Consider the following 24012-nt stretch of genomic DNA (forward strand, 5'->3'; position numbering starts at 1 on the left):
TCACGCCTACTGCTCCAGGGCCTGCTAGTCTCGCGTAGCCAGACCTTCAGACTGTCGGCTGAAGGTCTGGAATCTATGGTAGCTTTCATTGGCCAAGGCCCGTCCATGAGGCCGTTTGACTGACATATCAAACAAACAATCAAAGTTCGTTTCGTTCAGCATCACGTTTCGGGGCGTGGAAATGTTGCCACAATAACAGTGTGTAAAACTCTTGGCTTTCTTCTTTCATGAGGGGGTTTGGCGTCACGGCATCTTTGTTTCCAGGCGCCAGAATCTGCGGGGTCTGCCCACGTCATGGCTGTCGTTCTAGAGTCTCATCACATCTCAGCTGATCGAACAGAGTCTCGTCACGTCTCAGCTGATCGTCCAGAATCTCATCACGTCTCAGCTGATCGTCCAGAGTCTTGTCACATCTCAGCTGATTGTCCAGAGCCTCGTCCCGCCATGCCTGATTCCCCTGCCAAGATGGCCACCACGCCACGACTGCCAAGCAAGTTTCCCCTAAGGCTTCGGAACTCTTTGCCTGCCCTGTCATGGCCATAGAGGCCGTCCATGATCTCTCTGCCTGTCCTGTTACGGCCGCTGTTAACCTATCTGTGTTCTCTGTTTCAGTCCCGACTTATCTGCCTTGGTGGATACCTTCTCTGCTGTGGTGGTCATCTGTTCCACCATGGGGATCTTTGCTTCTGCATGCTCTGCTGACCTGGTGGTCCTCTGCCCCGCCATGGCTCCCTGCTCTGTCAGCTCCGCCATGGCCCTATGCTCCTATGGATCTGATCTGGTGGTCTCCTGCTCCATTGTCCCACTGTCTGCCACTGCCCGGCCCAAATCCTCCTGTATTTCACTGTCTGACATTACCCCACGGCCCAGGTTCTCCAATGATTCACGGTCTGTCACTATTGCCCCATGATCCAGGCCCACCTCTGCTCAATGGTTTAGACCTGCCCTTGCCAAGGTCCACCACTGTTCTATGATCCATGCCATGACTCATGTTCTTGCCTGGTGTTCCACACTCCATGCCATGACCCAGGTCCTGTTCCTCGTCACGTGTCTTTTTTTTGGGTCGTCTGGAGCCGCCCTTGGGGGGTTATGTAAAGTGGGGTTTTGTTTTATGTTCATGTTCTCATGTCTTTTATTTTGGAGTTTAGTCATGGTCCCTATTTGTGTCATGCTTCCCTTGCCCTCACATATTCATGCTATTGGTTCCTTTGTTCATTGTGTCATGTTCTGATTGGTTGTTTTAGTCATGTGTCTTGTTTCTCATTGGTTGGTTCTTGTCATGTGACCTGTATTGTTTGCTTTAAGTAGTCGTCATGTTGCCATTGTCTCCTGTCGTGTGTTGATGTTGTAACCCGCTGTCAGTGAGTCTAGTCTGTTCGTGCCATGTCAAGTCTGTTTCAAGTCACGTGTATTTCAAGTCAAGTCTTCGTTTGTTTGGATTTTGGATTATACTTTTGTAAATAAAACTGCACTTGGGTTCTTAAACTCGCCTCCAGTGGACTGCTGTTACACACACACACACACACGATCTATTATGTTTGATGATAAACTATGTAGCAAGGGTTAGGCTATATTAAAAAAATTAAATGGTAATGACCTTAACTATGAACTATCAAAATCATATGTTTTTCTTTTCTTTTCTTTTAATTTCTTTCGAAAATTGTGCATAACAATAATAATAATTCACGACATCTTTTATTTTAATTATTATCATAATATTTTGTGAATAGGTATATTCCTTCCGTATAGTTTGTCATTGCAGCTATTTGTTTGTCCCGATATGACTCCTTGGAATGTGTTTAATAAAAGAGTTGAAAACAATTTTAGATACTCTACTGAAAACTATTACTGTAATCAAGTATTTCTCTTGGAATATTTTTTTTTACTTTTATGTATATAACATATGTATATAGTATTATATAATAAATTATATAATTTATTAGGCTATAAATGTTGGGGTAGGTCAGTTGTTACTGATCTGTATTTCAATTGTTCCTTTGGATAGTATAACAATGTAATCAATAACTTTATGAAAATTTGTCAATTTTATGTAATTGTAATTTTATACTTATATAAAATTAAGCTATTTTATTCTATAAATTTTATAATATAAAATATACAATTTTTAATGACCAAAACTTGTGACACTCAGAAGGAACATCAGCTATAGCATGTCAGGAAACAAGTAAATAATGTACATTGTTGTTGTTTTATCTTTTTTTTTTTTACACTGGCTTATAGATTCAGTGTCTTTACTTGTATGCTGCCAATTAGAGAAATAATATTAAAAACATTCTAGTCAATACATAGCCTTTCTTAGTTGCCTTATTAAAGCAGAAAACCAACAGAAAAGTTCGCTTGCGCCTTCAAAAATTCATCCATGTGTACTATAGCAAAAATTGTCACGGTCAGCATATGAGCTACCAAAAAGCATATAAACTCACTTCAAAAAGTAGAAAGCATCTGATAGCACAATTTATTAATCCTGGAAACATGGAAACTCCTGCTCAAACATAAATAGCATCTTCACCGGCTTGCAATTGAACACAGAATTCTGTGATTTAGGTTAACTGCAAAATAGTAATATTATTCATACATAACCATAATGTTCCAGTGTAATTAGGCTACTGTTTATGTCAGCAGTATGTACAAAGCATTCTTGTTTGGCAAAGATCGAAATAAAGTAGAATGACAGAAGCAACTATATTATATACCGAAACATTTCGCAATGCTGTTACATGTTCATAGAGGCAGATAAATTTAGCCTACATAAAGTTCACAAAAAACAGCCCTTCGACATTCAACATTGAAAAATATTCTTCCATGCCTTCTATCCTAAGAGTAGATCTCTACAGAATTTTCTATTTGAGAAGTTGGAAGCCCCTGTACAGTAGAAGAGGTAGACAGTGTGGCTGAAGCGTACTAGCTGTATTAATTCCACCTCATAGAGAAGATTTCTTATAGTACAGTGGCAGTTTAGGTGCGATTTTCAGTAAAACCTTGCCAGGTCTTGAAGAGAGAAGAAGGGCATGGTAACCCTGAATGACATCAATTCGATTTGATGGGCGATAAACCTCCAAAGATGAGCTGGGAAAAACATAATCCGTGACTGTGGCATTACGTCATATCCTTCCATTAGTCTTTTAGAGCTTTTACAAACCATCGAAGCATTTTTTTTTGTAATGTGCTAATACAAAAAGTTTGAATTAAAACAGGGGAAAGACATATAAAGATACATTATATATATATATATATATATATATATATATATATATATATATATATATATATATATATATATATATATATTTATTTATGAATATTGTATGCAATACAAATTTTAGGGTCTTTTAGCAATCATACCTAAACAAATATATACTATCACAACATCACAGATACATGATCCTCACTACCTTTAGAGAGAGAATAGGATTGTGTTAACGGTTGCATATGATAGCAAAAGAAGAAAGAGCAAAATTAATTTCAGTTCAGATGAGAGACAATCTTATTCACGATGCTTGTGCAAAGAGAAAAACGACGATGTTCGCTGTGCTGCTAACCTAAAGTTGCCATGAAAGCCACATGCCTCCATATGAAGAGCTCATCATACGTCAGTCCAGTATCAAAATATCCCATGGTAAATATGGAAGAGGAGAAGAGGAATTTCTCAGTGTGTTGTCAAAGCATCATTTTTGTCCTCCTTTGTGTTTCGCGTGAATCCAAATCTATATATCATCCAGGCTACTGACATTCTGCCGTGCTGCCGCCAGCCTCCATGCTCATGGTGAAACCATTACTGAGGTTCTTGGGACTGGGTGGGGTGGTGCTCGCCGGCAAAGGCTCGTGTTTGCCCCCGGGATCCACTGAGCAGCTCTTCTTGGGCACCCTGGGCCGAACCACTGGAGCCTTCGGAAGGACGGAGGTCTGCCTGTGTCCCTCTGCTATCAGGGGTGGGCGAGTGGGCATGGGCCCGGAGAGCACAGAAGGTTTAGATTTATGGGTAGGTTGGAAGCGGGGACTCGAGGGACTCGGAGTCCCGTCTTCAACCTGCTCGGATCCCTCTTTAATGGGAATGGGCTCTCTTTGAGAATCCAGCGTGTTGTCCTTCTGTATGCTGCTCTGGCGTGAGGTCTTGTCGGCATTGGGCATCTCGCAGCTGTCCGTCCGCCGTCGTGAGCCCTCGTGCATCCGACTTGTGGCGACCACAGCTTTCATAGCAGCCTGTGGACGGAAGAACTCATGATTACAGTGCGCTGGTTCTGTAGAATACTCACGATTCTGCTCGTAAAAAGCACAGAAATCGCAGCATAATATGCTACACTGAACAACGTTTGATGCCAAATTGAAAATTCTGTCATCATTTACTCATTCTCAAGTTGTTCCAAACCTGTACGAGTTACTTTCTTCCGATGAACTCATAAGAAGACATCTGAAGAACGCGTGCAACCAAATAGTTTACAGTAGCCATTGACTTCCATAGTATTTTTCCCCCCATATATTGAAAGTCAATGGTTGCCAACATTCTTCAAAATATCCAATTTTATGTTCCACAGCCAGTTTGGAACAAACCGAGGGTGAGTAAATGATGACAGAATTTTCATTTTTGGGTGAAATACCCCTTTAAATATCGGTAGCATCACCATTTTTTGCCCTATGTATTAATTTATTCCAAAATACATAAAAATGCAATTCGTGTTCATAATGGCTTGAACAAAAAAATTAGCTTTGCACAACTGTCTTGATATCATAATGATGAATAAGCCTCATTAAAAGAATGAGAGAAGGAATACCTCATTCATCCAAAAATGAAAATGTCTCATATCTCATGTATGATTACTTTATATGATGATCAGATTTAATTTAGGCTCAGTTCATTTGGATTTCTGACCTTTTTGGATCTTCTAAGCTATGGTTACCTGGACTTTCAATGGAGGGATGGAAACCTCCCAGGTTTATCTTAATTTGTTTTTCAAAGATTATTTATTTAATTATTTAATAATTATACTTTTGTCCACCAAATCAAAGTCATTTGCTAACATAAAAAAACAACAACATAAAATGTCGCTTATTATACATATTCATGAATTAATAATTCGCAATACTTTTTACCTTGATAAATATATTTAAAGATTAAGATATACACTTATAAAAGTAAAAAAAAAAAAAAAAAAAAAGTTGAATTATAACTTTTATTAAAATTTAAAGTATATGCAAACATCTTGAATACAAAGAGGACATTTCTAAAATCTTGACAGGTTTTAAAAGGTTGTCTTTTTCTTTATTGTGGACATTTCTATTTATCATAGCTATTGGTGGCTGACCTTTAATTTGCGCCGAGCATTAAATTCCTGTAGTTTCCTTTGAGTTGTGTCCATGTGGGAGAATCGTGCTGCTTTTCCAAGCACCCATGGGTGTTCCAGAGCCTGTTTCACTGTGAGCCGTTTATTAGGGTCCAGCACAATGAGCTTACTAACCTACAGACAACATCAAACAAACATAACCAACAGCTAATGGTGAATAAACAAAGAGCAGGAAAGCTCAGATGATTGAATAATCAAATGAGCATCTGAGTGAGCTGTTGATATTTTGATGGAGATACTGTTCTCGCTCATCACATCTGAAATCAGTGTACAGTGCATGAACATCATCAGCATTACAAACAGGACAATAATGATATGTGAGCACACAGTACTCACCAGATCCTTTGCATTGAGAGACACTTCATCCCACCAGGGGGAGACAAACTCGTAATCGCAGTTCAGAATGCGACTGTACATGTACTGATCCCCCCTTGGATCGAAAAATGGTTCAAACCCACACAGCCTGAGGGTGGAGAAAGAACAATGAAGGGGAAACAACAAAAAGTGGGGAAAAAAACAAAGGAGGAGGAGGAGGAAAAAAACTGTAAAACAATTTAAAATAACTTTTCTATTTTAATATATTTTAAATATATTTAAGAAAATATTTCTGTGATGGCAAAGCTGGATTTTCAGCATCACTACTTCAGTCTTGATCCTTCAGAAATCATATGCTGATCAAGAAACATTTCTTATTAATTATCAATGTCGAAAACAGTTGTGCTGGTTAATGTTTTTGTGGAAACCTTGAAACATTTTTTCAGGATTCACAGATCAATAGAATGTTCAGTTTAGTTCAATCTTTTGTAACAATATAAATGTCATTACTTTCACTGATCAAATTAATGCATGCTTGCTGAATAGAAGTGCTAAATTCTTTTAAAAAATCATGTATTTTCTTCCTTTTTTCTCACTAGTTTTACAAACCTCTGCCCTTGCCTTATATTATTCTGGTATACTTGAAAAAACTGTATTGTGAAAGTTCTAATAACATTAGCACCTTAAGATTAATCAACTCAACATATATGCATATGTTGAGTTGATATGAGAATACAGGCAAATGATTGCAGATGAATTGGCTGATGAAACTTTATTAGTCATACGCCGGCATTTGCTTACATGTGGACATCTAAATGAATTTCATCTTAGATGGTACATGTAACAATAAGGAAATCCCACTATAATAACCCTAATTCAAGATACACATTTATATCAGTTCATGCATTCCCTGGGAATTGAACCCATGACCTTGGTATTGCGAGCACCACACTCTATTATTTGAGCTGCAGGAACGTTCTTTGAACTGATTCATCAAATTATGTCAATTTTCAGTCTGTTTCTCACATATTTCTGAGAAATATGGGAATACAGTCCATTTGCAAGTCAGATAAAAGCAACCACTAAATGAATAAACATGAATGCATTACTCACAAAATATAAAGGATGACTCCCACCGACCACATGTCAACCTCAGGACCATAAGCGTTTCCTCTGAGGATCTCAGGAGCTGGATGTGAGAATAGAGGCAAATGATTGCAAATGAATTGCCTGATGAAACTTTATTAGTCATTTACTGGAATTTGCTTACTTGTAGACAACTAAATGACTTTTATCTTAGTGGTACGTGTAAAAAATAAGTAAATCGGTAATAGGGTGATTAAAACAGCACAAACAATGTCTTATCTTAAATTTCGACTCACCGCAATAGCCAGGGGTTCCACATACTGTCTTCATCGTGACTTGCTCATCGATTATTTTAGAAAGACCAAAGTCCGCTGTGGACATTACAGAAAAGATTGAATGAATAAAACCCATTCATTAATGAAAGAGTTCACTGGTCAGTCTGAATTTTCCTGCAACAAAGCTGTAACTGATTCATTGTATGAGTATACAGTTTGTTACCTATCTTAAGAGGGGCATCTATTGACAAGTCAGCATAGAGAAGATTTTCTGGTTTGAGGTCTCTGTGAACAACTCCATTCTCATGTAAGTACTGCAAAATAAACAGAACAGAGGTATCAAAAGCAGGGTTATTATAGTTAACGAAAACTAAATCAAACAAAAAATGTTACTTGAAATAAGTTTTAACTTCAAAAAAAAAAAAAAAAAAAAAAATATATATATATATATATATATATATATATAGTAATAACAAACAATCAGTTCCCAAGTAAATATTTATCCTTTTCATTTAGTTTAGATGAAATAAAAATAATAATAAAAACTATATAGACTAAAAAATAAAAACAAAAATGTAAATTAAAACAGGGAATATACAAATTAAAAACTAATGCAAACTGTTAATAAAAATTACAATAATATAAAGTTACTTTTTATGGAAAGTAATGCATTACATTACTTTTGAGTTACTTTTTAAATCTGGGTAGGGCTTGCTTGTTTGTTTTTAATATAAAAAAGTTCTTCTTTTACAAATGTAAAAGCCCTTTCACAACAAAAGTGAAATGAATACGCCTCAGGCTAAAGGAAATATAAATTCATATCTGTACAGTAGAGGGCGCAGCTCAAACAAATTGCATGAAGAGTATGATGCAAGAGAAGAAAGTTCAACACTAGTCAGCAGCAATAACAAAAATGAAACACAAATGTGTCATTTTTGCTTAGTATGGTTGAATTGGATCATCGAAGGTCAGTAGCAAAAGACATTGGTAAAATAGGATTAAATATATAAATGATATTTGTCTTATTTAACATATTTAATTATTGCAAGTTTGTATAATATTCTGAGACTGCATTTAACTGTCTTTATTCATTTTGAGGAATATTGAATCTGTTTTTGTGCAGGTGAGATGAGTAAATACATGTTCATATTTAGTCTAGAACTGCAGTAAGCATCATGTTCACACAGCATGCACAAAACCTTTGCACTTAAGGTCATTGCACACCGAGTCCGAAATTCTCAACTGAAATTTTTGCACATTAAAAAATACATATGACCTCACATTGGGTCAGTCACGTTTACACACTGCCTCCAAAACTTTATAAAATATTCCTCATAAAAAATTTGGACCAGGTTCGATTTTCTGCATTTTGGCATCCGTAGCAAGCATTTTGATAGGAAAGAATGACGAATACGGAAAAAATGAAAATTTCGGACTCAGTGTGTGCAAGGACCTTTACTTTCCATTTCTCTCAACATGGCAACGCGAGAGCTGTCAGTCAAGACATGGGAATCAAAGTAACTGGTGTTACTTATTTGAAAAAGTAACTCAGATATTTCCTTATAAATTAAAAAGTAATGCGTTACTTTACTAGTTACTTAAAAAAAGTAATCTGATTACGTAACTGACCCCAACACTGATGGGGTCCAAAATAACATTTGACTCCATTGCCTTTCATTATGTGGACAAATGCAATCTTAACATTCTTCAAAATATATTTTGTGTTCCACGGAAAAAAAAGTAAGTCCTACAGGTTTATAATGACATAAGGGAGAGTAAACGATGAATTTTCAATTTTATATGAACTATCCCTTTAAGACAATGTTTCCTTGGTGAATTTCAGTGGAATCTGCAGGATTTCACTAAATCATGAAAGGAGCATCATGGATTAACTGGATCAACAGTGAAAACCTGCCAAATGTGACTGCAGCAACATTGAAAAATTTAGAGTTTTTGTTCATCTCACAGAGTAATCAGCGTTTCTGCAAAGCCCCCACCGCCCCTCATTTAGTAGAGCTGCTCTAATAGGTCATTTGTTACGTTTATTGAATTCATTAGGACTTATTATACAGCTCTAGGAACATGTTTGTGTGTCTGATTGTGTGTGAATGTAGATGACATCCTCGGTTTTCTGAAGTCCTGATGGAGTGTAGGTGGGGAAGATGAGTTCAGTGAGGCAGTCTGGAGCAGTTCTCTGTTAAAACAGCTGTCATGAAGGCAGAGACAGACTCTGTATTCAGCGTCTCCTTACTTCACAGGAATAGCTCTCTGAAAGATGAAAAATCTGTCCTCATTTATTCACCCCCATGTCATTCCAAACCTGTATGATTTTCTTTTTTCTGTGGAACATAAAAGGAACTATTTTAAGAATGTCCTTGTTGCACTTTTCCATACTTTCACAATAAATGGTGACTGAGGCTTTCAAGTTAAAAAAGAAAAAATGAAATAGCACCAGTAGTCTTTTGAAGTAGTGACAGATATTTTCTTCCATATTGCGAGGTACATCCGAGTGAAACAGATTTTGGGCGGGAACTTGGTTCTATCCAGTGGTTGTTGATTGGATGGAGACAGATCTGAATGTGAGCTTTCAGTCAATTGTAAGAAAGGGACTAGTTTCACCAGAGTTATGACATTATGAAATATCTTAAAGATGAAAAATTACGAGGTCAAAAACATGAAGCATATGCATATATATCATTCACTTCAATACTAAACAGACAAGGCAAAATTTCATTTTATGTTGGCTGGATAATCAGTGAGTTGAACTCAACAAATGGATCAGTCTGTTTTCTGAACTAATCTTTCAGACCATTTTTACATTTCTACAGTACATTTCATAATGTTTTCATCTACAATGATGTACATTGCATTCAAGACGGTGCTATTAGTATCAATGAGATACTACTGTAATTTTATTAATAATTTGAAATCATTCTTAATTTTATATTTTCTGTTTTTATTTAATTTTTTTGTTAAAGGTTTAGTAATTTGTTGTGTGTGGTTTTTTTTTTATGTTTTAATTATTTTTGTTTTATTTCTATTATTTTTTTTAAAAATATTTTATAAAGAAATAAAATAAGTTTAAGCTTGTTTATGGGTTATTTTATTTCAGGTATTTTCAGGTTTTGATTTTAGTTTTAATAAACTATAATAACCCCGTTTCAAGATATACATTTGTATCAGTTTATGCTTCATTAAAAAGATCAAGACTGACTTTAAGGGAATAACCATGTCAATTTGCAGTCTGCTCCACACAATTTTCAAAAGATCTATGGACCACTTTTATGGGGCTTTAGGTCCTTTTTTAAGCTCTAGTCCTGTAAAAGACAGAGTAGACCAGTACATTCCTCAGTAATTCTCCACTTGTTTTTCAAATACCAATTTGAAAAGACTTGACAAAATAATGACAGAATTGTCATTTTTGGCTGAACTACTTCTTTAACAAATTATCTCTGGGCTCCAGACGCTGCAGATTGCAGACTGTCTCTGGGATGAGAGATGCCTGAACCTTTCAAGCCTCCTGACTTCCCTGAAGTGGTTTTTCTAGCACTCTGTTGAGATCATGGGGTCGTTCTCCATTATCGAGGCATGGGCGTCTGTGATCTGCAGTCTGATAAGTGCGGGGATGACTCATACTGTGTCAGCCCGTGTTAATTAATTTTGTGTTCGTAGGCACAAGACAGATGTTGTTCCTTTAACACAATTCCAAAAATATAATAGTGCATCATGGTGGGCGAGGAGACAATGATTTCCTGGTAAATGTGAGCCTAGCAGAACCCTACAGAGGTACAGAAAGTGTTTGGCAGATGACGGAGTGTAAATTGAAGGCAGCAGGACATTCTTGTGTTTTAGCACATGACTAGTCTGAAAACCGGAGGTGAGTCAGTTCTACTACACACTCTGTGCTCTGTTGAAATAAGCTTCTGGAGTTTTATTACGCTGTAAACATTTAATGAAATACTCTGTAAGAAGGTTCGAACAGGGTTGGGATGGTGGTGTTTTTATTTGATGTTTAAATATCAGGCCAAATAATTTGGAAAATTATAAACAATGTTAGATTTTAACATTTGTGACTCAACTCACCACTGTAACACTAAAGTGTTTGCCAGGGTGCTGCTTTGTGGTTGCCAAGGTGTTCTGACTGGATTTATCAGGCTGCTATGCAGCTGATTCTGTGGTTGCTAGTTGGTTTGCCAAGTCAAAATAGTATTTTTCTATAGCTGAGCTAGGGCTTGATGATAAACAATATCACATCGAGATTGTAATCAAATATGTCAATAACAATGATAAGCTTTGGAATTTTTACTCGATATGGATTAATCTAACAGCCTCACAGCAGAAATAAACGTGACAGTCAGTCAGCGCATGTTCTGTGTGTCTCTGTGTAAATGAGTTACATAGTTTCATCAACACAAACTCAAACACACGTGACTGTGTTTCATAAATACTTCATCTCCAGAGCTGCTCTGAGAGTCACTTCACCTCTCATTTGAGAAAAACCACCATCAAATATAGTGAAACTCAATAATAATAACTCAAATAATTAATTATTGTATTTTTATTAAATTAAATTGTAAATGTTGCAATAATTCATTACATCCATTTTTGATGATTAATTTGTGCTAAAGAGGTCATGAATCGAGAAATCAAATCACATATAAGAGGTCATTGTACTATAAAAACATCCTCTAAGTTTCAGACCTCAACACTTTCTCATTAGTCTAAAAACAGCTTATATTGAAGCCAGTCTGCCAAAACGACAGCTTGTGGGATGTAACACTTTATGATGTAATAGTGTGGATAAAGACCTCCTCCACTGAAGAAGATCAACACCTGCTTCTACAGTACTGCCTGTTTAGCCCCGCCCACCGATTCACGCATGTAGTGAAAACGAGAGGCGAGTCTATGCAGAAATCAAGCAATAAAGATGGTGCCGAAGACAAGAAGACGCTGTGCAGTGCCAAGATGTGGAAAAACAGTCTTTGCATTACCTTCCTTCTGATCCCAACATTAGGAAAGAGTGGATGAACTTTATTTTAAATGAAGTTCCAGACCATGTCAGTAAGAACTCGGTCCTTTGTTCACTTAATTTTACCGCAGATTAGTTTACAAACAAGGCACAATTCCAAGTGGGATTTTCAGAAAGACTGAAACTAAAAGATGATGTTGTGCTGACTATATTGGATCTGACAGTAATGTCGCAACACACAAGTGTGAGTAACTGTGTTTATTACTTGGTCACTATAGTTTTGTCTGTTAAAGAGATTGTTTAATGTACTGAGTATGTATGTGTTTTTAACCTAAATCACAGCAGCGTCCATCTGGGTGTAGACTGTCAAACATAAACAACTGTCAGCCAATCATAGCAGTGGGCGTTTACTTCCGAGTCTACAATCCACCACGACTATTCGAACAGAGCGTTCTGATGAGGAGGTTAAAAACAGGACAGAAAATAGCCTATTACTTTTAAATTATGATGTTTTTTTTATGTTAAAATTTGGTAACTTTATAAGTGGACCTCAGAGAACAGTATAAAATAATACAAAAGGCAGTTCATGACCCCTTTAAATCATAAAACACAGAATCCAGAAAAAAAATAAATGTAAAACATTTAGGGAATTTAGAATTTAGGGAAAAATAAATTAAAAGTATACTACTCCGTGGAGGTTAAATGTGAACAAACTAATTTATTTTACATTCATTCTCAAAGTCTAACAAACATGTGGAAAGTAATAATGGTAAATTAATATTGCGATAAATAAATAAAAAATATTGGGAAAGTACTTTTGGACGTCCAGTTGAGCTCCTGAGGTCCTGATGAACATAGGTTAGAGACAAATACAAGGACTGCCCAAAATTGTCATATATGCACAATGCACATACATAAATCTTATGTCGCAATCAAGCCCTACAGATTATATCATAGACAACATGGATTAAGCAGATCCGATCGGCACACACTAACATTCAACATAAATGTGGCCTCTGCATTGTAGCTTCATTGTCAGATTGCTGAGCTGTTATGTAACGCCAGCCCACATTCCTCCTGCTCAGGAAGATTAAAAGCCGGGGGGAAAAAATTGCAATGTTTTTTTTTTTTTTCCCTGAGAAGATTATTTTTCACTAGCAGCTCTGCACACACATCCGCTTACTCTACCGTTCACTTTTGAGTGACGACAAGACTGACCCACATCTCCAAACCCCTCCACTGTCAGCCCATCGCTGGACATGTGTTCAGCCACGCCAACACATACAGTAATCCTCCGGCTGAGAATGCATTAAAATAACTGCTGTCCCTCATGACACGTATCATCATGTCATGCTAGTTGGTTTGATTATTTATCAATTTCACATTCATTCAATTAAATTTTTAAAGTAATCGTGTTTGAAAGCAGAATTTGTGGTGAGAAACTACATTACCCATGATGCTGCACAGAAAATTCCACCAATCAGAGAGTTGCAGCAAGCAAAGTGCATCAAAAGAGACACTCCGCCCACTTCCATTAAGCATTGCGAATTACATAATTTGAATATATATGCATATTCTGCAATGAACTTAAAGTGCTCCTTTTATGCCATTTTTAAGGTTTCTAATAATGTTTTGGGAATCTTCTACAACAGCTTTACATGCATGCAACAATGTGAGGTCGCATTTGTTTTTTAACATGCAAAAGTTTCATCTGAGAATTTCAGACTCAGTAGGCAAAGACCTTTACTGACAACTCGTTTAGGCTGTTCAGAGTCGATTCTTTCTTTTGGGAGACAAGAACTTTATTTTTCACGTACTTTCGGCTTTAAAACTTTGCAGATTGTTTACATTCACATACAGATACATGACAGCTGTTAAGTACACAGTCTTGAGACTTTGCCTTTTTGTCTCATCTTCATAAACTTTTTTGCTTCAAATCAAAGTTTGTAATGTTGTGAATTACCTCATAGCTGGTTGGTTTGGTTCATGGCTTATAATGCTTTAACAAAGCCTTTTTAAATCCCTATGGGAAAATGAATGGGAAAATACTTCCGGAACAGTGCCGCAGAAAAAGTGGACGGGCACTAATGCACAGTTGACAGCATGATAGCATATGTGGCATAATAATTTTGATACATGCCTTGTTATCTTTAAAGGGGTCATCAGATGCCCAATTTGATATGATTCTTTAGAAAAGTCTTTGGTTTGTCTTTTTAACATACTTTGGTTAAAATTTCTTAATGGTAGTGTAAAACAACACCCTTTTTACCCTGTCAAAATCGTCTCTGTTCACAGCAAGCCATTTCAGTACATGTCCCTTTAAGTGCTAATGAGCTCTGCTCACCCCGCCCCTCTCTTCCGTGGAGTGATGAGCCGTTCTCATGAGACTGTAAACTTTAGCCGCATTTGTAGCGGAACTTGCTAACTAGCATATTATAAGGAAAGGTGATTTGCAAAGATTCATTAAAAAACCTTACACTCACTTCTTCTGTAGGGGAAGCTGGATCACGAATGATTCGCGCAAACATAGACGCATTTAGGTAGATTGGGGGGCGCATTCCCTTCACGAGCAAATGTCAGGGGTAAATGACGACTGCTATGTTCATTATTACATCCAACAACAAAACACCTCGATTAGCCTTTTTCACACTTCCGCGTTTCTGACTTCCGGATTGGTGCTTGCAGGCTAAAAGTTTTTCCGGTGACAACAGTGAAAAGACTGAACAAGAATGAATTCGAGAATCAAATGCCGGTACTGTACTCTACAAAGCGCAAACATTTCACAATTAACTGTTTGGTCAGCTCGGGTCATCACAAATACAAGTTTGTTTAATTCTAAATGGTGGCAGTTCAGTTAGCTTTGCCATTCTGTCCGTTTGGTGCTGGCTGTGCATTATGACTCTCCACGTGATTTTTATTCGCTATTATTATCATTATTATTATTATTATTAAAGTAATGTTGTATTTTCTACTTGCTCCTTTGCATTAATGTGATGGAGTAAATGTACGTTGTATAATGTGCCCTGGCAAATACATGTTAAACAAGAGATGACTCAGATTCATGGATTTGTTCCTATTTTATTGGGATTATTTATTGTTGTGTTGAGTTTAATATGCTTCAACCGGACTGAGAATTGTTTAATGTATTCTTGGAAAAAACATAAATGTTGTCATTTTGAAGTAATTTATCATGATGTGGTGATTCGAGGGGAAATGACTGAGTAAATTGAGATAATACGCTCAAATGTACCGGAGATCAAAGACTATTTAAAAAAGGGACTTTGCCGGAGATGGAGAATATAAACCATCCAGCGCTATGTTAAGCGCATTATCTCACGAGTCAGCGGTCTGAGTGTCCATATAAGTTACAAACAAGTAAAATGTTATTTCTTTATAGATTATATAACAACAACTTGGAAAACAGACAAAACAGAAAAGGTAAGAAGCATTATTTGAGAAAAGGGCACACTGATATAATAGGCGCAGACCTGTAACGGAACTAACTTTACCCTGCGCTGACGTAATTTCCGATTCTTGTGAAAAAGGCTAATCGCTTAGGAGACATTCCTGTCTACACCAGCTTCAGCATCGAAACAATGGCAGAATGTTGACCGCTCACTCAGGCGGGTCTACGTTAAAACAGCTATGTCAGTCAATAGTCGTGGGAGGGGCCTGTGCAGAACTACGTCATTCTGCCAAGAATCTCAGAACAGCCTGATCTGAGAAAGTGATCATTATTATTGGGGATTTAAAAAAAGCACTGGGTGGATTTTTATCATTATAGGGTGGTTGTGTACACACACTGCCAACACACATTTATGTTCAAACAACATGTAAAAGTGAATTTTGCATCTGATGACCACTTTAAAGAAAAGCACTTGTCAAGCTTACACAAGGCACTTACAATGGAAGTGAATGGTGACAATTCTTTTCAAGAATGTAAAGGCAGAAATGTAAAGCTTATAGTTTCACAAAAGCACTATATTAGCTTTTCTGTAAAAACCTGTGTATTTGAGCTATAAAGTGGTTCTTGTCATCTGTTGTCATACCAACGAAGTTGTAAAGCTGCATATCATTTTAAAGTGATAAGGTGTCTCTCACTAAAATCATGTTAACATGCATCTTTTTTTAAAATCCTGTGGCTATAGTATTGAAACACTGAGTATTTTGAAACTTGAACCATTCACTTCCATTGTAAGTACCCGAGATTTTATTTTTTATAAAACATTTTTTAAAGAAGTTAAGCGGAAACTCATTTTTGTAGGAATCAACATTATGGGACAAATACTGTTGATTAAGTATTGCAAACAGAATATTCCTTTAATACTTCTCTATGTAAATGGTCTTTGTTATGATCATCAAATTTACACGCATAATTTACACTGTCATTCTTTAGTGCAGTCCAGGTTAACAAATATTACCTAGACACTGACTTGTAAACATGCGCATGTTAATGAGATATAGCATCAAAACCATGGCAGTTTCTGAAAGCGGTATTTTTGCACTTTTGTATTGTGAATATTAGAGTATGTCTACCCAGTACATCAGGCTCCTTTACTTCAAAGAGCCATTTTGTGTTCCTCTTTAAAGGCTAAACAATCACATTACCATTATTGCCTTTCAAACATGAATAGCAAATCTCTGTGTGGGTGAAAAGCAAATTTTTTATATCCCATGATTCATTTGGTCTTACCGCCACAGCCTCCAGGATCTGTTTGATAACGTGAGCTGCATCTCTCTCGCTGTAGTAGCCCCTCTCCACAATCCTGAAACAACACACGACAAATTCAGCATAAAAACATCACAGCACGTATATAGACTATCATATGTTTTCAGACATGAACAGCTGATGTTTAGGTGTCTGTGTGTGGATCTGGCAGCATTTAGTGCTCTGTTTAGCAGTGTGTGGATGTGTGTGGGCAAACACATCCTGCTCCTGCTCTGCACCAAACCCACTTAAACTAATTATCGGGAACTTGTTTTATTCAATTACATCTCACTGCTGGGTAGAAGAACAGACAGAAAGCCCACTGAGCTGTAAGACCTTGAGCTGGGAGGTGTTGACGATAAAGAATAAATCAGATTCCTGTGCTGGGGACCACCATAAAGATCTAAGGAGAAACATTTGGCCCTCATCGTATCATTGCATGGTGGCGGATCATCTCTTGATAATCTCCAAGCAGTAAATTGCATTGCTTAATGATGCCATCATTTACTGACCCTCATGTTGCTCCAAATCTGGATTTTCTTTTTTTCTTCTGTGCAGTGCTGTTATTGTTAACTGAAACTAAAACAATAAAAAATAATTTTGGTAAAACTTTACTTAAAACCTTTAAGTATAATGCATAGTAAAAGGTTATTAAAGGGTATAATGCATTTTAATTATAATGTATAATGTTATACATATAATGTATTAACTGTGGTTATAATTATTTATGAGATTGTACAGTGCATTATAAGGTGCAGTGCAAGGTGTACTAAAACGAACTTTATAATGCATTACACATAAAGACTTAGGGCCAGTTTTACTAACAGCTTGCACCAGCACAAACCATCTTTTGGCATAAAAATTGTACTGTCAGGTTTTACTAAATGCGCGCAGTGAAGAATTAGCGCTGAAAAAGCGTGGACACAGTTATTTTTGCACCTGACCTTATTGAATATGAATTTGTAGGAGTTTCCCTTTCAGACGCAAAAGTTATAGGAGGAGAGTATTAAAATGAATCACCCAACGCATTTTACCAACATCAGTGCTCGTCAAATTACTGGTATTTGCGCCATTATTTAACACCCAAAATAAGCATGTCTTAAACTATTTTGCGCTTTAAATGGCTGCAATTATTGTTGCTAGGAGGAGGCACCACAGAGAACAGAGAGAGCTTGGTAGAAGGGAGAGGATTTTTTCCACACATATTAATTTTATTTGGAATGCCAGAACAACACATTCGAACATATCGCTTGCCAAGCCAGGTTATTTTTTAATTTGCTTCAGGAAATAACCCTAACCTTACACTGTAAAAAAAAAAAAGTTAAGCCAACTTAGACTTTTAAGGTAACCAGCTTCTGCAGATTTTTGAGTTTTCTCAACTTTTTAAGTTTAAGTTTATAAAAGTCGTTTTAAGTTTATACAACAAAAATCAGAGAATCTCCCACAAAAATAAGTTGAGCAAACTCAAAAATCTGCTGAAGCTGGTAAAAAAAAAGTTTTTAAGTTCGCTCAACTTTTTTTTTTTTTTACAGTGTACCCTAAGACGACTTGGAACCCTCACCTAGGAGACACGCAATACCAGCTCTATCAAAACTTCTAGAAAGCCTTCATTTTTTTGGCCTCCGGTTCTTTTCAACGTACTGTGGCTTCTTTATTTCTTAATTCTTTATTTGCGACTATGCTAATTTGCGCTGTGCTTGGTATATTGCGTTGGTTGATATGTAAATGAGATGTTGCATGTGTGTTCTTTAATTTGCGTGGTTGTTAGTAAATCACCCGCAGAAATTTCCCCTCCCATCGGCGCTGTTTGGAATTACGCTCTCGCGCTAATTTGCCCTGTTAAGTAAAACTGGCCCAAAGTGTTACCATAATTTTTTTTTGCCAATTGAAATAAAGCAAAAAATTTAATTTAAATAAAAAGTAATTTTTAATAATTGTATTCTGTTAAATATTTATCCTATTTCAACTTTATGTTTAATTCCAAAAAAATGAAACATTAGATGGAAAACAAAAAGGCAAACTTAAACAATACATTAATAAATAATATGGAAATAAATATGTTGGAGTAGCCTACTAAAATTACTTAGCTGACATTAAAATAGAGCTTAAAAAGCTCAGTTAATACTCAAACAGAAAAATATAAATATTAAACATTAGAAATATTAACAAATTAATATTAAATAATAAAATATACCCTAACCCTAACACTGACAATTTTTTACAGTGAAAGTTGTTTTTTCAGTGTTGTTTTGGACCCTATTGACTTTCATTGCATGGACAAACAAAACATTCTTTAAAATATCTTCTTTCTGCAAAAGAAAGAAAGCCATACAGTTTTGGAGCAATATGAGGGTGAGTAAATGATGACAGATATCTCATTTTTCAGAGTGAACTATTTTAAGGCGATGATGAATGTCAGAAATCCTGTTTCACATTTGAACAGCCTTTCATTTATGGAGCACATCATACCTGTCAAAGAGCTCTCCACCTGTGACCAGCTCTAGGACGAGAAAGATCTCCGTCACGGTTTCAAAAATTTCCTTCAAACGAATCTGAAAGAAAACAAAGTGAGAACAGTCACGTCAGAACGAGCTCATCCATATTCCCACAGAATACAATGAATGTGAAATATTTCATAACAATGTGAACAATGTGATGGAACATAAATATCTTACAATATTTGGATGAGAGAGACGCAGCAAGACTCCGATCTCTGTCCTCACAATTTTCTTGTCAATCTGAGTTGATGACACAATGAACATAACTTCAAACAGTCATTCTGGGATAAAATGAAAATATATTTTTTAATCGCAACTCAACTTACGGTTTTCTTCAAGACCTTCACAGCATAAGGTTTCTCAGTTTGCTTCTCTTCACAGCGAAACACAACAGATGTGGCACCCCTGGTGGTTAACACAAAGCAATCTTTATATAGTAGTAATTAAATAAAGATCTTAAATTCGATAAATGTGCATTATAGCAATTACCATATGCAAACACACTGCATAAAGTGACAGATTGGAAGATGCTAATAAAACCAAGACGTCTGAAGATAGAAAAGTGTTGGCATTTCATGACTTTGACCTTCACCGCTCAACTAATCATGGAGGTTCTTACCTACATTCTTCCTCCCCCATCACCACTATTATGTCCATGGCAACTGAGTCAAAACAATCAGTGTCCTTGAGAACAGAAAATCTTCAAGAAGGGAATGCACATTTACAGGGTGTCTGTGTTTTTTTTTTAAACATTTAATTCGCCCTTGACCAAATTAAGGCCTAAAATCAGAGCAGAAAGTCTTAAATTCATAAAGTTATGACACTGGATGTTGCATGCACTGCAAAAGAAAAAAAAAAAAAAACCTTAAGTGAGTTCATGATTAAAACAACAAATATCTGTCAAAGGGGTATGAAACCTTTTTTTCTCTTTAAATTAGGTTCATTTTCTGAGCCCATTAGCAGATGTTTGTTCTGGATTTAATCAAAAACCCATTTGTAAGCATGGTTCAACCAAAAATTAACATTCTGTCATCATTTCCTCAAGTTATTCCAAACCTGTATGAGTTTAATACATGCTTGGAACATAAAATAAGATATTTTGAAGAATGTGGGTAATCAAACAGTTGCTGGTAGCCAAAAGGGAGAAAATACTATAGAAGTCAATGGCTACCAGCAACTGTTTGGTTACCCAAATTCTTCTTTTTTTATTGTCAACAGAAGGAATAAATTCATACAAGTTTGGAACAACATGAGGGTGAGTAAATGATGGCAGAATTTTCATTTTTGGGTGAACAATCCCTTTTTCTGGTGAACTTTAAGAAGATTGAAGATTCTTCAGCAATTTGCACTGCAAAACGACAGAAACACTCATAAAGAACATTACCTTTTGTGCAGTGTGATCAGAAGGTACAGAAAAGGTTATTTCTGTATTGGTTGGGAACAGAGTTATTCAAACCTTTTTTCTTGTAAAATGGTTTAAAAAATGGAGATCTATTGAACATTACATTTTCAAACTTTGACGCATTGCTAATACGGGACATTTACATTTAGAGACTTTATAGACATTATGTGTTAAATTACTTACATTTTCTTTACTTGGTCTTTAAAGCTCTTACATTTACACTTCATAAGACCTGCAGAAGGAAATTAAACTGGAAGTCCTAACTTACAGCAATTAAGACCAGAAAGACTGAAAATTTCTTTCACTGGTGCATTATGTTATACACTATTGAGTATTTGTGTGCCTTCGTGTTGTCTCTCAGAGCTTATCTTTGCTTTTCATGGTCAGTGAATGACTCAATCAGACAGACACTCAAAGAGCAGGCCATCATTTCTCCATCTGCTGCCTTGTTATCCAACACTTCAACACATCAGTGTCTGACAAACAGTCCTCAGCATAATCAGCAATAGACATCAAAGTACTTGCAGTCATACAATGCAATGAGATACATTAAAACATTTCGTTTTGTGCAAACAAGGTCCATAGAAGTCCTGAATAATATCACACCAGGCCACACGGCCACGATGCCAGACTAAAATCAGGTGACAGCATCAACTGCTCAACATTTTGCATCCCACATCCTGGGAGGTAATGATGACATTTTAGAACACTTGGTGACATTTGCAAAGATTGGGTGCTTCCTTAATGTGCTCAATTAAGTGTATTATAATTAGTTTACTAAGGGGAGATTCAATTTGAGCTGAATTAGTTTAGAAACCACCCATCCTTAACTGTGACAGTAACATACAACGACTCATTCGCAGTTCAAAATAACCTTGATTACTGCACAAAACCTGAACACTTGCTCACATATAGATATAGGCAGCACAAATGTTAATACTTGACATTAGAGCATCCATGTTACATGTAAATATAATCAACTGCAATAGTAATAATTCTAGTTGCAGCACTTTATAGCAGCTAAATATTTAGTATAGCAATAGACCAATAATTTGTGCAAACAATATTTTTTTCTCAATATTCACTGTGTTTTGGATCTCTAATGTATATATCTCAATGCCACTTCAACAGGAAACAGCTTACCCGAAAATAACTTGTAAGTTTAATTTATTCTTTATTTAATTGTTTCTTTATATAAACACATTATATATATATTATATAATTCATTTTCAGATTTTTAAAGTTATTTTATTCCTTCCACAACAATAATGACAACAAGTTCTACTTAAACATAAGAAACATAATATATCCATTTAGAATATTTTAGTAATAATACATTTTTGGCTTATTATCGGTTATCGACAGCCTCCAACAATGATGGGCTACAATTATATTTGTATTTTTTGCAGTCTGAAGATTATTTGTGCCAAAAAGCACAAATAAAATTAGACAATTAAATATTGGTTCTACATATCACTTTTTTCTTCTTCCGTTTATATGAACCAGTATTGTCATAAAAAAACAAAAAAAACAATATAGGTCGGCATGTAATTAAAAATAAAATCATAGGTAAATAGTGTGCATGTATGTATTTACACAATATCATCAAAACGAATGTAAATTGGATGCAGTAATGCACTTACCTGCCTAATTCTGGGCCCATGTTATAGAAATCCTCCACTGTCGCATCTCGGCGCGAGCCATCGACCCAGTATTCCACCGAGCACGCGCCGGACCGAGAGGTGGGCATGATGGACCCTCCGAAGACTGTTCTGCTCTTATAATGAATACAAGTAATCCCTTAAACCAGGGGAGCCCAGAAAACGCGATCGCTTTCACATCTGGGTGTCAGCTTGACCTGTGATATGGTTGCAAGTCTATGTTTATGATTCGGTTCCAAGTGATCAATGATTTAAAATGTCCAGGTTTCCATTTCCGTCTGAGTGCGCATATTAAAAGTCAGTCCAGACACTGGAGCATCACTGCGGGCTGGAGTTGATGTCCAAATTCAGTGTATTTTCAATTGATCTATCGATACTCTACGCTCACGAGAAGATATATCTTAAATATTATGGTTTTTACTCGGTTTGCTGGAATTATCTCGATCAAAACAATAAAAAAGGCTGTTTTCAAAGTGGGTCTTCAGCTTCAAACGGGCATCACAGATCCCATCCCAAACCTCCCACGACACACAACATTCAAGAAAACATCATAATCCTGCGATTCCAGATGTCACAAGCGAAATGAACGATGAACGATTCCTTGCTTTGGTCCTCGCCAGAATGAAAACCAACAGATCAGCGTCTTATTTCTCAGATGCTTTCCTAAAATCTGAATATTGTGAATTAGCAGGGTGAAGATGGAGTAAATGTCGTTTGAAATGTAAATATCACACTGCTGTTTGTGCTGGTAAGGGGTGGAGAAAGGGAGGGGGTCTGTCACACGCTAACCACACACGCACACACACACACACACACACACACGCCCTCTGTTTCTCTCTCTCCCAATCCCTGGCTTTTACTGCGGACTGCAATTGGGAAGCGCAATATTCAATCAAAATAACGACCGTGCTTCTACTATCACTAGGGTTGGGAATTGAGAATTGGTTCTTATTCAGAAATAGGCTAGCCTAATGCTTGACGAACGTGCAATTTACAGTCTGTTACCGGTGTCGACTGACGAACGATTGGCTCTAACGAACCGGTTCTTTAAAATGAATTAGTGTGACTAGTGAAGTCCCATTTTAGAACGAAGAACTCCAATGATTCGGTTCTTTTTTAGTAAATCAAAACACTCAGCTCGAACTAATAGCTTCATAAGAGCCGATTCATTTCAGTGAATACGAACATAATGGGCAGCTAAAGTAGTCTGATTCCCGTGCGAATGAGTCTTATGAGCCGATTCTTTCAAATGAATAGAAAACACCAATCGAACCAATCTGAGCGTTTACTGGATTAATTTAATTTACTTTGTTAAGGTTTTGTTTTAATCAGTGGTATTTTATAATAACAGTGTAATAATTGCATTTATTCCAAATATTCCTCGTTAAGGAATCCCCCACTAATTTCTTAAAAATCTTGTCCCTACAGGTATCACTTTTGAATCATCTTAAATATCACAGTTAAAATAGTTTCCCGTTATCAAATAAAATCCCATTTGCTCGCATTCACTTGTGCGTGGTTCATTTCAGCACCGCGGACAGCTCCATTTTTCAGTTTAGTCCTAGACGGCTTGCTAGTGTTATAAACCAAATCGGCGGGACGAATTATTGATTTCAACGCAGATGAAAACGAGGCTGTGAGGTATAGACAATGGCAAGCACTCTATAAAGGTCCCATATCACGTAATTTTTATCTCACATCTTTTACAACTGTTTTATGGAGTTTTTATCTTTTGAAA

At 36.4% G+C, this 24012-nt stretch overlaps 1 protein-coding gene across 1 annotated transcript; it reads right to left on the reverse strand.

Moving 5' to 3' along the window:
• Nucleotides 1-3348: 3348 nt before the first annotated feature.
• si:ch73-60h1.1 (calcium/calmodulin-dependent protein kinase type IV) lies at nucleotides 3349-23034 on the reverse strand. Its single transcript, XM_058790599.1, has 11 exons — nucleotides 22257-23034; nucleotides 19538-19616; nucleotides 19389-19451; nucleotides 19183-19265; nucleotides 16699-16771; nucleotides 7260-7350; nucleotides 7058-7132; nucleotides 6789-6864; nucleotides 5697-5823; nucleotides 5322-5474; nucleotides 3349-4221 (listed from the first exon to the last, which is right to left on the reverse strand). Exons 1-11 carry the CDS (start codon nucleotides 22361-22363, stop codon nucleotides 3742-3744), a joined length of 1407 nt encoding a protein of 468 aa, XP_058646582.1. The 5' UTR covers nucleotides 22364-23034; the 3' UTR covers nucleotides 3349-3741.
• Between the last annotated feature and the right edge of the window lie 978 nt (nucleotides 23035-24012).

This window comes from Onychostoma macrolepis, chromosome 11, assembly GCF_012432095.1.
Source record: "Onychostoma macrolepis isolate SWU-2019 chromosome 11, ASM1243209v1, whole genome shotgun sequence".
NCBI classification, from domain to species: Eukaryota; Metazoa; Chordata; class Actinopteri; order Cypriniformes; family Cyprinidae; genus Onychostoma; species Onychostoma macrolepis.

Bases quoted from the DNA above. Each gene is read 5' to 3' on its own strand.
- si:ch73-60h1.1 (XM_058790599.1), bottom strand. From the start codon at position 22,363: ATGCCCACCTCTCGGTCCGGCGCGTGCTCGGTGGAATACTGGGTCGAT. The intron at 19,617-22,256 runs GTAAGTGCATTA...GTTAACCACCAG, and splicing joins ATGGGCCCAGAATTAGGCAG to GGGTGCCACATCTGTTGTGT. The intron at 19,266-19,388 runs GTAAGATATTTA...GTTTTCTTTCAG, and splicing joins GTCTCTCTCATCCAAATATT to ATTCGTTTGAAGGAAATTTT.